This window comes from Polypterus senegalus, chromosome 4 (assembly GCF_016835505.1).
Source record: "Polypterus senegalus isolate Bchr_013 chromosome 4, ASM1683550v1, whole genome shotgun sequence".
Lineage (NCBI taxonomy): Eukaryota > Metazoa > Chordata > Cladistia > Polypteriformes > Polypteridae > Polypterus > Polypterus senegalus.
Window position 1 is genome coordinate 147,003,933 of NC_053157.1, and position 14,271 is coordinate 147,018,203.

Genomic DNA, 14,271 nt, shown 5'->3' on the forward strand with positions numbered 1-14,271 from the left:
AGTCAGTCCTGGAGTGCTGCAGTGATTGCAAGTTTTTGTTCCAACCCAGTTACTTAATTAAAAACCAATTCTTGCCAATTATTTAATTTCATGGCTTGTTAGTGCTTTAAATCTGCCATGTCAGGATATTTTCATATCCTAGATTTTCTTCCCTTTTCTAAGGATATCATCCAAATGATTTGAAGTCTAAAACTGATGAGTTATTCTCAGTGCTTCACTCTTTTTCTTCACTTTCCTTCCAAGTATTTAATTAAACCCAGTATGATGATAAATACACACAGGTATAAATGGTACCAAGCTAAATGGAGAAATGCTGATTTCTTTTGTCATTTGCATGTTATTGCTAATTAGGAGCAATTAAAAACCAAGAATACAGCTGCTTAAGACTAAAATGAGCAATAACAGTTCAAAATCTTAACAAGTGAGACAACTAACGTGAAGCAGAATTGTTACTTGAGCAATAAGTGTGTCTTATTAAGCAATTGGGTTGGAACAAAAACCTGCAGGCACTGCGGCCCTCCAGGACTAAATCTGCCCACCCCGGGCTAGCCTCTCTTGCATTGGTAATTCTCTTCATGTTGATTTAGACTTACCAATTCCAAAATGCAAAGAGGAAAGGTAAGAGGAAAGGCTAAATCTAACTCTACACAATAAATGCAATAAGGGAATACTTGACTAATAAAAAAAATAGCTGACATTCTATTGCTTCAATGCTTATGAGGAAGTGGAATACAGATTTTCATTAATCTAACATGTGAAAACATGTATGAACAGAAGTATGGAAATGAAGGTGACGCTCTACGTTTGCTTCTTTTAACTATACAGCAGAAATAGTAATTCTGACTCATTATACAGTCATTTCTAATATTACTTTGTTATTTTTTTAATGCACCGTATTAGGTTTCAGTGTAAGAAACTTGAGTGTTTCTGTGAACAAATAAAATATTAAATGTATGTATATTCTGTTTTATATAGACAACTGAATAGGAAGACCCAGATGAAGACTGAGCTGTAATCCCACACATCTCTTCTGCAGCTGCTCACACTTTCCAGGCTGGAGTAACGGGTAGCACTAGACTAATTCTGCTTCACTTGTACAGAGAGGACACTTCCATGGTGGGGCAGCACCAGCAAAAATATAGAAAATACACAGCATATAATAATTGCTGGCAAAAAGCTTCCATGACTAGTATCCTCTTCTCAATCATCTTCTGTATTAGTGATAGCACTATGGTCAGAAAATATTTGCGATAAGTGTTAAAGGCAGTCATATTTTTTGTCCGCAAGAGGCAGTTCATTTCTATAAAGAACACATCATTTTAAATAAAATATATTTTTTATGTTCTTGGGAGAAGGAATTTAATTGACTCCTTGAAGAAGAACATTTTAGAAGGCCTAGCTCCAATTGGCTACCTGGCCTTACAGTACCAGGCTGTGTTCAGTAATAAACAGAACAAACCCGGTTTATATAATCTTCACACTGTACTGATATCAGTTAGCTCCCCTACCACCACTGTCTAAGAAATCTTGACTTGTAGGGAATTGAGCAGACTTCTAGAAGCCACTGGATACCTTTTCTATGTGACTTCATTTAAAACTCAAAATTAAATTCCATTTTTAAAAAGAAGAACGTTATTTTATATATTTTTTGTACAAGTCGCTGCTGACATTAAAGAAAATAAACAATGGAGAAGCAGGAACAAAATAAAGATGAAGTGACTAAAGATGAAACACAAGAGGATCTGGCACCCACAGTACAAGACACTAATGAACCTGAAAATATACAGCAAGGGAATGAAGCTATTGCCAATCCTGTTCAGGCTGAAATGATTCAAAATGATGAGGCTTCTACTGATACAGCGGATGCAACTGCTGCTAATGCCGATCTTGCTGCTACTGTTAACACTGATAGTGCTGATGATGCTGCTGCTACTCCTGCAGCTACTGCTGATTCCACTGACAGTGCCATTTCTGATGTTGCTGAGCTCGAGGACAAGGAAGTACAAGAACCAAAGTTTACAACAGAGGAAGCTGGGAGTGAGTCGGTAGATGTAAGTGAGCAAGATAAGTTAGAGAGTGAAGAGCAGCAAGCAATCTTGCCAACCAGTGAGATATCTGAAGAAGAAGGACCTGAGCCCCAGCCAAAGAGTGAAGAGCCCCAGTCCACAGAAGAAAGCACTGGGAAGGATTCAAATGATGGCCTTTTGGCATTAGAAATTGATTCATTGGACAAAATACCTAACAACAAGGATGAAGAAGGAGAAGAAGAAAGGGAGGAGACAGAGGAAGTAGTTGCCATAAATCATGACGAGCTCTTGGAGCAGTATAATATGTTAATTGAAGAGAAGAAAAAAATAACTAATTTGAATGTTAAAATTCAAGAAAAGCTTGGAAAATTTCTCAGCCGGACTGTGAGAAGAAATGTTTATGAGGAAAAGGAGAAAACTGTTGAACTGGAAGAGCATTACCTCAATCTCATCAATAATATGGAGAATTTGAAAAACCATCACACAAAAGACAACGAAATTTACCAGCTGCAAATTGAGGATCTAAAGAACATCCATGAACTGAAAAACAGATCCGTGGAAAGTAACTGGAAAGTTCTGCTAAATCTGAAAAAGGATATCCTTATAGAAGTCTTAAGCAGAAGGCAGGGCACTAAAGCTGCTACTAAAGTAGGAGAAAAGTTTCACACAGATGAGCAGCAACGACAGCTTGAGCTAATAAAAATGAGGGTAAAAAACATTGAGCTGAAACACCAAATTAAAAAACTGGAGGTTGCCGTGAAAATCAAGGAAAAGATAGAGCAAGATTTGCACCTAACAGACTTTGAGCTGCTGAAAATTGACAGCCAGTCGTACAACGCAAGAATAGAAGAGCGTGAGGCAGAGCTAAAGAGGTCACAGAAAAAAATTGCAAACACATTGCAAATGATAAAAAATATCAAGGAGAAACTATATGATATGCAGATGGAAAGTATTGAGAAAAAATCCCAAGTAGTAGACATGGATGAACTTGTACACAAAAAGCAAGCCCTACTCAGGAAGATAAAGAAAAGAAGGGAGTTCTTACGTCTCGAAAACATTAAGCTGGATCACAACCGTGAATTGATTGGAAATGAAGTGCTTCTCAGAGACTTTGAAGACCAGTTTGATGCCACTGAATTACTCAGCAAGCAGTTGAAAATGTTAAGGCGCAGTTATAATGAATTTACTAGATCGTGCAAAGCTATCAGAGAAAAAATAGACAAACCTCAGTTCTTTGACCAGCGCGTACAATAAGTGCTTAAACCCATGCTATCTTTCAAATGCCCTCTGTTTTTAGGCTTAACTTTACAGTTGATTTGTTTATATAGCATCACCAATAACTAATCTTACGTGAAAATTGAAATAACAGCAATCAAACAATGATCTCTGCTACTAGATTATGTTAACTATAAAAATAGCAATTACTGTACTTAACAATATGGAGAAGAATAATATACTTAAATTGAATTTAACTGATGGAGCTGAAAGACTGTAATTGTGTTAAAGGTTTGGCCTTTTGCCTGTTGTTTCTGGGGACCGTCTCTAGTACCCCATTACAAAGAATAAAAAGAGAGGATTATGAAATTGAAAACACTGTGAATAGGTTGTTTGTGATGCACTCTATTTCACTAGGAATTGCTCAATTACACAGTCAGCGCTGGCATTTTTTAAAAGAATGTACTAAATCTTATGTAATAAATGTGACTACTGTATTGTATTGTGGGAATGACAAAAAATAAACACAGTGTTGTCCCTACAAAAGTATAATGGACATGTGGATTATGCTGTACAAGTTCTATGAGAATTATTTTTCTTTTTTCTATGGACATTTTTAACATGATTTACCATTGCCTAGAAAAGGTCACCAAAAGGTTCCCACTGTATTCCATAAATCCAAACCATACTAGAGCTCTGATTTTTCTGAAGTCCTGCTTCCCAATTTATCATTTAGTGCACACCCACAGAGTTTTTCCCACTCTACACTTGCTGCCAGTCTGCCCAGTCTTATGCAAATTTGCCTTGCTTACCTCAGCTGGGCACAAATTCACATTGTAAGATCTACAGATCCCCACATCAAAACATAACTCACCCCCCCACCAGTCTTGTGCTAAAGCCACAGGACAAGTCCAACCTAAAACTCTTTCTGCCTTTAAGGTCAGAATACCTATATTCCTTGAACATAACTTATGCCCTCCTTCCTTCAGGCCTGAAATTTTTTCAGTTTCTGTCTAAACTGAGTCATTTCATTAAGCCTGCCAAAAAATGTATGCTTATGCTATTGTCTAAATCAGTGTTTCCCAAACTTTTTTTCCTGAAGTGGCACATTTTTTGTAATCAAAATCATCCCAAGGCCTGCCACTATCTTACTAACTACAAACACATATACAGTATATCTCATACATTACTCAACTGCCCAAAGAGGTGAGACTACCAGAGAAGCTGGTAGAAAAGCAGCTCTGAGATCAGTGTTTGCAGACATGGCACTTAGTGAGCACTTTGGTGTCATATCTAAGCTGCTTTGCCTCTTTCACCACCCCTCTTTGCCTCAGAGGCAATTCATGTGCCCTCAATCCCCCAACACTATGAGGATCACTGGTGACCAAACACCCAGGGCAGATGGATACTGGCAGTGAGGAGACACATCCAATGTGCTCTAACATAGCAATCACAGCAGTCAGCATGGCAGGTTCTCAAAGTAGTCCTATCCTCCTCAGACAGATCTTGACCCTCTCAGGTTCAGACCCAAGTACACTACACTATTATTTCCAAGAGACACCTGGGTAGCTCTAACAGCACGCTACTCTGCCACGGCACACTGATTGAAAAACACTGCTCTAGATGACTGCGGCTACTTTCATGCCGTTTGCAATTTCAAAGTGTGTAAGCTCATCTTCTTTTTTTCAAGTGAATAATTTATGAAGGGGTGTTTCATTAAAGAAAACTCTTAACCTAATTTTATTTGATTTCTGAAGTTCTGCTTAAAGTTGCCATCTCCCTAAAATCACCCTCACTCAGCTGTAGTTACATTAATGTTGAGTATGAACTGTGATCCATGGATGTGTACAATGATATAGTGCATCGATGATTGTCCAATCTAAAACAATACTAATTCACTGCTAATAAATGTTGGAGTATTCTGTGCGCACAGATCTGAAATCAACCAATTAAAGAGAAACTCAAGTCACCTGCTTGCCAAAATATCAAGGACTTATATCCAGTATCATTTGGCTGGTGCCCTTCACTCCGGAAATATAGGTGCTCACACAGAATTTTTATTGTTTTAATTCACACACAATTTAAACAAATGCAAGTCAGAGCCAATTTTTAACTCTTTCAGGGCTAATGTTGACTTTTGTCAAAAGGAGGAGTTGACGATGGTAATCAACCGCAAACTGTGACAAAACCAACTGTTATGTTTTAGCTGGACTCTTCTTGCTAGAAGGAACGTTAGCTTCATTGGTTTGACTGAGATTTCCTGTGCTTGTGTGAGTAGCAAGGCGCAAATAACAGCAAAAATGGGACTGACATCTAGCAAGAGATCAAAGTGAATGCATAAAGCAAACTACTGCATGGATGACATTTTGCCTATTATCGCTGAACTGGACTATGAATTGTTGGACTCCAATTTTCATACAAGTGATCAAAAACGAATGTGAGGTTCCAGCTTCAGTTGACTGGTCCCCAACTAATCATAGTGTTGAACGGGTTCATGTAGCTGATACACCTACGGCAATGTTTGCCAGGGAGGAGGGCCACTTAACAATGATAAGAGGTAGAAACTACATTGCAATTCCTCAGCCACATGAAGACAGCTTGGCACCAAGCCTACCACACATTCCCGTCAAACTGGCTGCCACAGCATGCAGCAACAGATGTTTTATGTTGATTTCTGTGTGAAACCATTGCTTTTCAGAAACTGTTTTTTGGAAAAAATATTCTGCCCTTAAAGAGCTAATGTATGTTGACATGCACTGACACCAGGCACATTGTGCAAATAAACAAATTTATTTCATGATTGTTTCGCATTACCTAATCAATTTAAGTAAAGTTTTTAAAATATTTGGTTGGCACCCACTGCTTAGACATCAGTATCTTTGAATATAGGCAAGGTGAGAAAACCCGCAACATACTTGTAGCATTTCAAATAGATAATGGCAGAGATCATGAGAAAGCAGCAGTTTTTCTTATGAGTTGCTTCAAAAACACACCACCCCCACTATGATGCATTGTGGTGGTAGCATCATGCTGTAGGGATACTTCTCTGTAGCAGGTCCTAGAAGGCTTGAGAGGCAATAAGGTAAGAGAAGTGTTGAAAAATATAGAGAAAATGGTGAAAAACCTGTTGTAGTTTGCAAGAAACCACCTCCCTAAGAGAAACTTTGTTTTCTAAGAAGTCAAAGGCCCCAAGCATAAAGTCAAAGCTACAGAGGGATGACTAGAAACAATGTCAATGCCAAGTCAGAGTCCAGATCTCAATCCAATTGAGAATTTGTGGCTGGACTTGAAAAATGCTGTTCAATCACAGTCCCCATGCACCCTGACTGAGCTTGGGGTTGTTTCGCAAAGAAAATGGGGAAAAAGTGCTTTGCCTTGATGTGCATAGTTTACAGACTCCAGGCTGAGACTGCTGCTAAGGGTGCATCTACTAAGTATAACTTGAATGAGGTGAATATTTAAGGAATCAATTATTTTGTGTTTTATATTTGTAATTAATTTAGAACTCTTTGCAAAGACAAAAAGGCAAACTTGACTATCCTAGTCAAATCCACTGGCAAACCTTAAAACACTGGGTCATCCGTTGCACTGTGCAAAATAAACTGCGATATTTAAATGGCACAGCAGAGGGCTAAATTGTGTTGCGGCCATTTTTATTGTCACATTTTTGACAAGATGGATCCTTGTGCTTGAATGTATAACCTGCTTTTATAAACTTGCCAATATCCATTTCTGTGGAATGTGACTGTGTGAGGAAAACATTAAACTGTTCAGTGATATGTCCTGTTTCCAGAAAATGATGTACAGTAGCACACAATGGTATTTGGTGCTCATCTGAATGTATGCGGCACACACGCAGTATTAGCTGGTGCGACTTTAAAGTATCTGGTGCACAGGCTTTAGTAAGTGGTGGGCGTGAAATGGTAAGTTGTACGCACCAAATTGCTTCCTAGGAAGAAAAAAATACACCATATCCCCTCACGGGCTGCATACGAGTGTGCAGACAAATACCTGTAAACATAAAGCATGTACCTAAATCCTTTGAGTCAGATAACCGTCCCACAGCCCTTAATCTTAACCACAGTGTAACGGGGCACACGATGGGAATTTTGTTACTGACGTTGTGGCCATTACCTGACATATGTCATAGGTATTGCAGGCTGCAGTTACACCTATCTCCAACCATCCCACACTCCTTTAAATAAAAGCCCAACCGTCTGCTTTTTATATCACCGTGCTACAAGAAATGGGAGTGACGTCAAACTGAAGCTCTGTAGCCTTGGTAAAGGCGTAATTAGATAACACCGCAGTGCACTTTTGTAATTTTTTAATCTAACTTTATGTCATACGTACGTGAAAGTATCTTGTATCAACATTAAAACATCTCATACATATGCGAAAGTATCTTGTACGAATGTAAAAACATCTCGTACATATGCGAAAGTATCCATACATACGTGAAAACATCTCATACGTACGAGATATATTCAAGTACTTACAAGATACAGGCTATCCCATAATTTTTTTCACTGTGCAGTTCAGAGCTTTTGAGCTTAATCATGACAGAAATCATTTCTTTCTAAGCAGGACTGTCAGGTACTTTAGTCATAGTCTTCCCATTAGCAAGCCAATTACTCCCATTTTTGATTAATTTCCCCAGATCCTGAAAAACTAAGTCTAATAGGCATTGTTTAGTAATTTAAATGTTTAATAAAGGCTTCTTTAAATAATGGAACACTGGTCAATTGTAAAGAAAGGCCTTGTCACTTGTACAAATAAATTATTTTGCCTGAGCTGGTTACCAAACTAGCTCAGACTATAGCTGTACTAAAATATTTTAAATTTCTAATTAATTATTAGTTTTCAACTGTCAATGTCCATAATTGAATGCCATTTACACAAGAATGCCATGTTTCCGCATTACATGGAGGAGATTCACAAAAGAGCACCTTTTGTTACCCAAAGCAGGTTAAAATATGTAACCTTATAAACAATCATGCTACTGATAAAATGTATTATTTAATGCTATTAAAGTATAATTAACTTACTGGATATTCATTTATCATAGGACACAGTCCAAAGACATGCAGGTTAAGTGGAATGTGTTTGAAATTGGACAATGATGTCTTGTTATGTATTTTCGTCCTATAATGGACTACCGTGCTGTTCAGGTCTTGTTTCTACCCTGCATTCAATGCTTGCTGGAATAGGTTTCAATTGCCTCACGGCTCAGCAGGTGAGCAGGTTAAGAAGATGGATGGATGGATGGCAACAGTACTCTAAACATGCAAAGGCAGTGTTAATAAAGTTAGGAAAGGTAACAAAATGTGCACTGGCTGGGGCAGAATAAGAATGCAAATATCAGATAGTCATCAATCCCAAATCACTCCCACCCCCTAACCAATTATATATGAACTATGAGATGAGCAGGCAGGCCAATGACACTTGGGTGTTGCACTTTTCAATACGTTGCTTATTTCTGAATTTGCTTTCTTTTAACATTTGGGGATGGGGAAAATATGTAAAGTATGAAATCTAATTTCAATAGGAACGTAATTTCCATAAAAATACTCCTTATTATTAAGAATTCCTTGTTATATGTCTCCCCATAATTCCCTCCATGAAACTCCTTCCCCCACTGTTCCCCCTATTGTCTTGATTTCCCACCAAAAATCGGGGATTCATCCTTTTCCTAACATTTGCATATTTCTCCCTCTGTATTAGCATGTTTATTTTCATCCCAGAATTCAATGCCCTGTTAAAATATTTTATTTCGGCCAATTTGTTTAGCTGGTAATTTAAAAGAACAGCTCTTTGGATATCTTTTCCAAAGTGTTCTCAACCTTGGCACACAATGTCTTCTAAAATGTTTACCTTCCTTGCCAGCCTTTCAAACACTTGTCTTCATTCAGCTTCTCTCTTTACATCTGCACTCCCTTCTCTGCCTGTCCCTAACAATACGATGTTATCATTGAACTAAATCACTAGGTTGTCAACACTTCTTGTTCTGCGTGCGCATTTACTTTCCCCAAGTCTTTGTTAAAGTCTTGACTAAATGTACACAATTAAAAGCAAAGCTAATTTTCCCTTTTGAGTCCTATATCATAGTCTTGGTCCCACAATTTTGTCACTTAAAAGCTACATATTACCTAAAATAAAGCACACAAATTAAATAATACAAGTCTTATTTAACAAAAAAACTCCAATTTTTAAACCCCATACACATGAATACTGTAAGCTCCTTTACCTCAAGAAATCTCTTGGTAAATCTATTTATGATGTTAAACACTATAATGCTTTCTTCCTCATACAGTTCTTTTGGGAAGAGGAGCACATTGGCAATACATGTAACAGTGTAGCCTACCAATGGTGTTTCAGACTTGTCATAAGAAATTCACTGTAACTTTTGTGTCAGTAATTCAATATTACATTCTGTGACAACTCTAGAGGGCGTAGCAGCCACTCAACCTGACACAGACAAACGTTGGAGGCACATTGATAAAAAACACAAGATGTTTTTGTTTCTTTTCCTTGTGGCAAACTCCTTCCCTGTTTCCCACAGGCCAATCACAGTCCCATAAGCACAATACCACACAATAGTTCTTTTTTCTCTTCTCCATTCCGCCTCAGCAAGCTTTGTCCACCTCCACCTGACTCTGGTTCCTCGAATGGAGTGAAGCAGCCCCTTTAATACCTTTACCTGGATATGCTCCAGGTGCTTCTTCACGATTTCCCTGCAGCACTTCCTGGTGTAGCAGAAGTGCTGCATGGACATCCAGAAGCATTGCAGGTGTGCCTGGGGTTCCTCTTACGGCAGCACTTCCTGGTATGGCGGAAGTGCTGTAGTCCATGGCTCCGGAATCATCCGGGCACCCCTGCCAGTGCCCATGGGCCCCAACAGGGTTGAGCTTCTAAGCTCCAATCCCATGGCCCCGATGCAAATCAGAAGGGCTACCCTCTCGTGTCCCGAGGGAGGTACTGTCTCTTCCCCAGTCCTTCTATCCTCCAGGTGTTCTGACTGGGCAAGAGCCCCAGCCATCCACCACACCTCTTTTCTTTTCATCATTGAACAAGTCATTTCAACATCAACTTCAAGGAGCAAATGATCCTTAATTTCCAAGATAAATGAACAAAAATCCATATCCTGAAAAATACACAAAGTTGGTAGAGTCTGTCCTGGCAGCAACAGGCCTAAAACAAAGTAACTAGCCGTGCTCAATGTTTTCCTAACAGGCCTTTATTTTCATTAACCTACAAACACATATGTACAGCACTGACAGCACACCAATTTTATATTTTTACATGATTTTATATTTTTTGTTAAAAGTATTGTAAATAAAGCTGTTTTTTTCCTCACCCTTTCTTTTCAGGTTTGATATTACAAAGCAAACTGAGATTTTTTAATCCTGGCTTCGAATCCAAAGTTAATCACTGTCTCTCTGGGTTTCCCTAGGACTAAAGGATATGCAAATATTAGGATACTTTAAATCACAAATGAAATATGTGTAAATGTACAATTTGATGTTTTGATAATCCTTCCCTGACCATGACTCGCAATAATTTACACGATCTGCCTACTTCCACCTACGTAATATCAACCGTCTCCGCCCCTCTCTTACCCCTCACTATGCTGCAGTTCTTGTTCATAGCCTTGTCACCTCTCGCCTTGACTATTGTAACTCTCTTCTTTTTGGTCTCCCTCAAAAAACTCTTCACAAACTTCAATTAGTCCAGAACTCAGCCGCCCGTATTATCACGAGATCTCCTTCTACTCATCACATTACTCCTGTTCTGCATCAACTTCACTGGCTCCCTGTCAAGTTCCGCATCGAGTTTAAAATCCTTCTGCTAACCTTTAAAGCTATTCATGATTTAGCCCCCCCCATACCTGTCTAACCTTCTCCACATCGTCACCCCTTCCCGTACTCTTAGATCATCCTCCTCAATTAAATTGACTGTTCCTTCCGCTCGTCTTTCCACAATGGGGAACAGAGCTTTCAGTCGTTCTGCCCCCCGACTTTGGAATGCACTGCCTCCTGAGATTAGAAACATTAATTCATTCTCTCTGTTTAAGTCTTCAGTTAAAACTCATCTTTTTAAACTTGCCTTCTCTATATAAACACTGTACTGTATTGTGTGTTGGGTGTTGTGTAAAGTGTACGGTGTCCTTGAGTGTTTGAAAGGCGCCTATAAATAAAATGTATTATTATTATTATTATTAATAAACCTAAAATTTATTTTTTTTTTTTACCAAAGAAAATGAATGCATAAAATGTAAACGTACAATACTTGTATTTGATGTTGGAGATAAAGTGTTGAGCAGCTCAGGATTGACGTTGTGAGTCCCTGTAAAATAAACATGAAATGTTCATAAAAACATAATTTAAATAATTTACTTTACACCAATGAATCTGTCCTTTCACTAGATACCATCCTTTATAAACAGGCAAAATGGACATTCTTCACCACAGTGTATAGGCAATGATAGCATGGAAAAGTTATCTAATATTTTGTTTCTATAAAACCAATAAACAAGCAGAAAAGAAATGACATTGGCCTTTTTAAGTTTTGTGTAGAACTGCTTTATCAGCTTTATAAATATAAACATCCTGACTTTTTCTGAAATCATATGGCTAATAACAATATCCATTCATTCATCTTTAACCCACAAGTCCAGTTCCAGGTTGTGGGGAGCTGGGGCCTCATGATCATGTGCGCCATTATTGCACCTGTCTTCTGTGTTCTGGGGGTTGGAGAAAGGCATAAGGCAACAGCATCTGATGGTAGTCACTATCACCTATCACTATCACCTTGTACATGTAATGGCATGTTTGCTGTTACAATTGTTACAAGGAATAGTATAGAACATATGAATAATTGAGGTTTCCGCCAGTTACTTTACTAACAAGTACAGTACCATCATTTCTGGTAAAGCCACTTTGATTCAAAATAAATTAATCACACGTTGACCCAGGGCCATGGAAACATGTTTCTTCTTCTCAACTTGGCATCATAGATGAGTTAATGGAATGGAACATCTTATGGTTAACAAAAGCAGCTTCATTCTCCTTAAATGTCCTTATTGCAGTATGAGTGCAGTAAATTGATCTGATTACATTAGGAGAAGTGAACATGGCTGCAAATAACATTTTTATGTTTGCAAAGATGTATTGTTACATATATATATTTATATATATATATATATATATATATATATATATATATATATATATATATATATATATATATATATATTGTCAGGGATGCCAGGGGCAACGACCCGGCCGGGACACCTTGAGGGACCAGAAGAGGGTCTGTGCCCACCCTGGATCACGTAGGGGCCGCCTTCCTGGTTGCTTTGGGGGCCACAGGTAGAGGGCTGGGAAGCCCAACCCTGTAGGGGCCCGTGGTCACCGCCAGGGGGCGCCCCAATGCCTTGGGACCCTGGACCTCAGCACTTCCGCCACACCAGGAAGTGCTGGGGGGAAGAAGAAAAGGGACACCCGGAGAGCTTCCGGGAGAACAGCCAGCATTTCCGCCACAATGGGGCGTGTCCAGGGAGGAATGCCGGGAATCACCTGGAGCTCGTCCGGGATGATATAAAAGGGGTTGTCTCCCTTCATTCGGGGCTGGAGTTGGGTGGAAGCAGGACGAAGCAGAGGAGAGAGTGGAGGCGGCCCGAAGAAAAGGCATTGTGTGGCCAGGACTGTGTGGGGTTTGTGTGTGTGCACTTGACTTTGTTGTAAAACTTGTAAATATTAGTGTAAAATAAACGTGTGGTGGTGATGAACAACATGTCCGCCTGTCTGTGTCCGGGCTGTGTCCACAATATATATATATATTGTAGCATTTCCTCAGTCTACTAATGGCTTCCAGCACAGCAGGCATGATGAAATGAAGCTTGGCTGAGATATTCTTGACCTGTCCAGTAGTTCTCCGAGAAGTGACAACAGGTAGGTGAAATAAACTGATGAAAAACCAAAAATGTTTCTGTGCAAATATTCGGCATTGGCACCTCTTAGAAAGTAACTAAAATAGAGTCTGTATAGGGTGCGCCATATCAAATTATGCAATTTTCATTACGCTATAACTTATTAAGTTTATTACATAGAAAATCACCCGAAAAATCCCGGACCATCGAGAAGTGTGCGAACTGACGACTTGAAGAATCGTCTTCGCTCCAAACTGGAATCGTCCCCACATAAATCAATGTCATTCAGATGATCTGGATCTGCGTAATTAGATCTGGTCCACCCTGTACATCATAGCCACCATTTTTGAGGTGTAATATGTTATGTCAACACACATTATAATAACAGCTTGGTGATATAAATTATTATTTGTGCGAGTTATCAAGGGGTGTTGCTGTCCTCATGAGCTTTCACACCAATACTGAGAGTCTTCTTTCCTTTGCTGTGTTTGACCTCCCATGCAGGCGTCCACTTTTAAGCTCCTTCAATGTAAATGGCTCCACCCACCCTGAACATTTTCTCCTGACTATTCTTTCACAGGTTGAGTCACTACACTGCATCTGTGTTTAGGACCTGGACTCCAAGTGAAGTACAAAATATTCAAACCAGGCTGGTAAATGTGTCTGGTGCCTCATCCTTCCTAGAGCTGCCACTGCTGACTTTGTTTATTGCAGGAGGACTCAGATTTGCAACTGGCTGATAGATAGATAGATAGATAGATAGATAGATAGATAGATAGATAGATAGATAGATAGATAGATAGACTCTTTATTAATCTCAAGGGGAAATTCACATACTCCAGCAGCAGAATACTGATAAAAAACAATAAATTAAAGAGTGATAAAAATGCAGATATAACAGACAATAACTTTATATAATTTGAATGTTTACCCCCCCGGGTAGAACTGAAAAGTCACATAGTGTGGGGGAGGAACAATCTCCTCCATCTGTCAGTGGAACAGGGCAGTGACAGTAGTCTCTCGCTGAAGCTGCTCCTCTGTCTGGAGATGATATTGTTTAGTGGATGCAGTGGATTCTCCATGATTGACAGAAACCTG

At 39.1% G+C, this 14,271-nt stretch overlaps 1 protein-coding gene across 1 annotated transcript; it reads left to right on the top strand.

Annotated features, from left to right (window-relative positions):
• The first annotated feature begins 1,685 nt into the window (after window positions 1-1,685).
• Window positions 1,686-3,281, top strand: LOC120528759 (coiled-coil domain-containing protein 96-like). Its single transcript, XM_039752900.1, has one exon. The coding sequence runs from the start codon at window positions 1,686-1,688 to the stop codon at window positions 3,279-3,281; it is 1,596 nt and encodes a 531-aa protein (XP_039608834.1).
• Window positions 3,282-14,271: the final 10,990 nt, after the last annotated feature.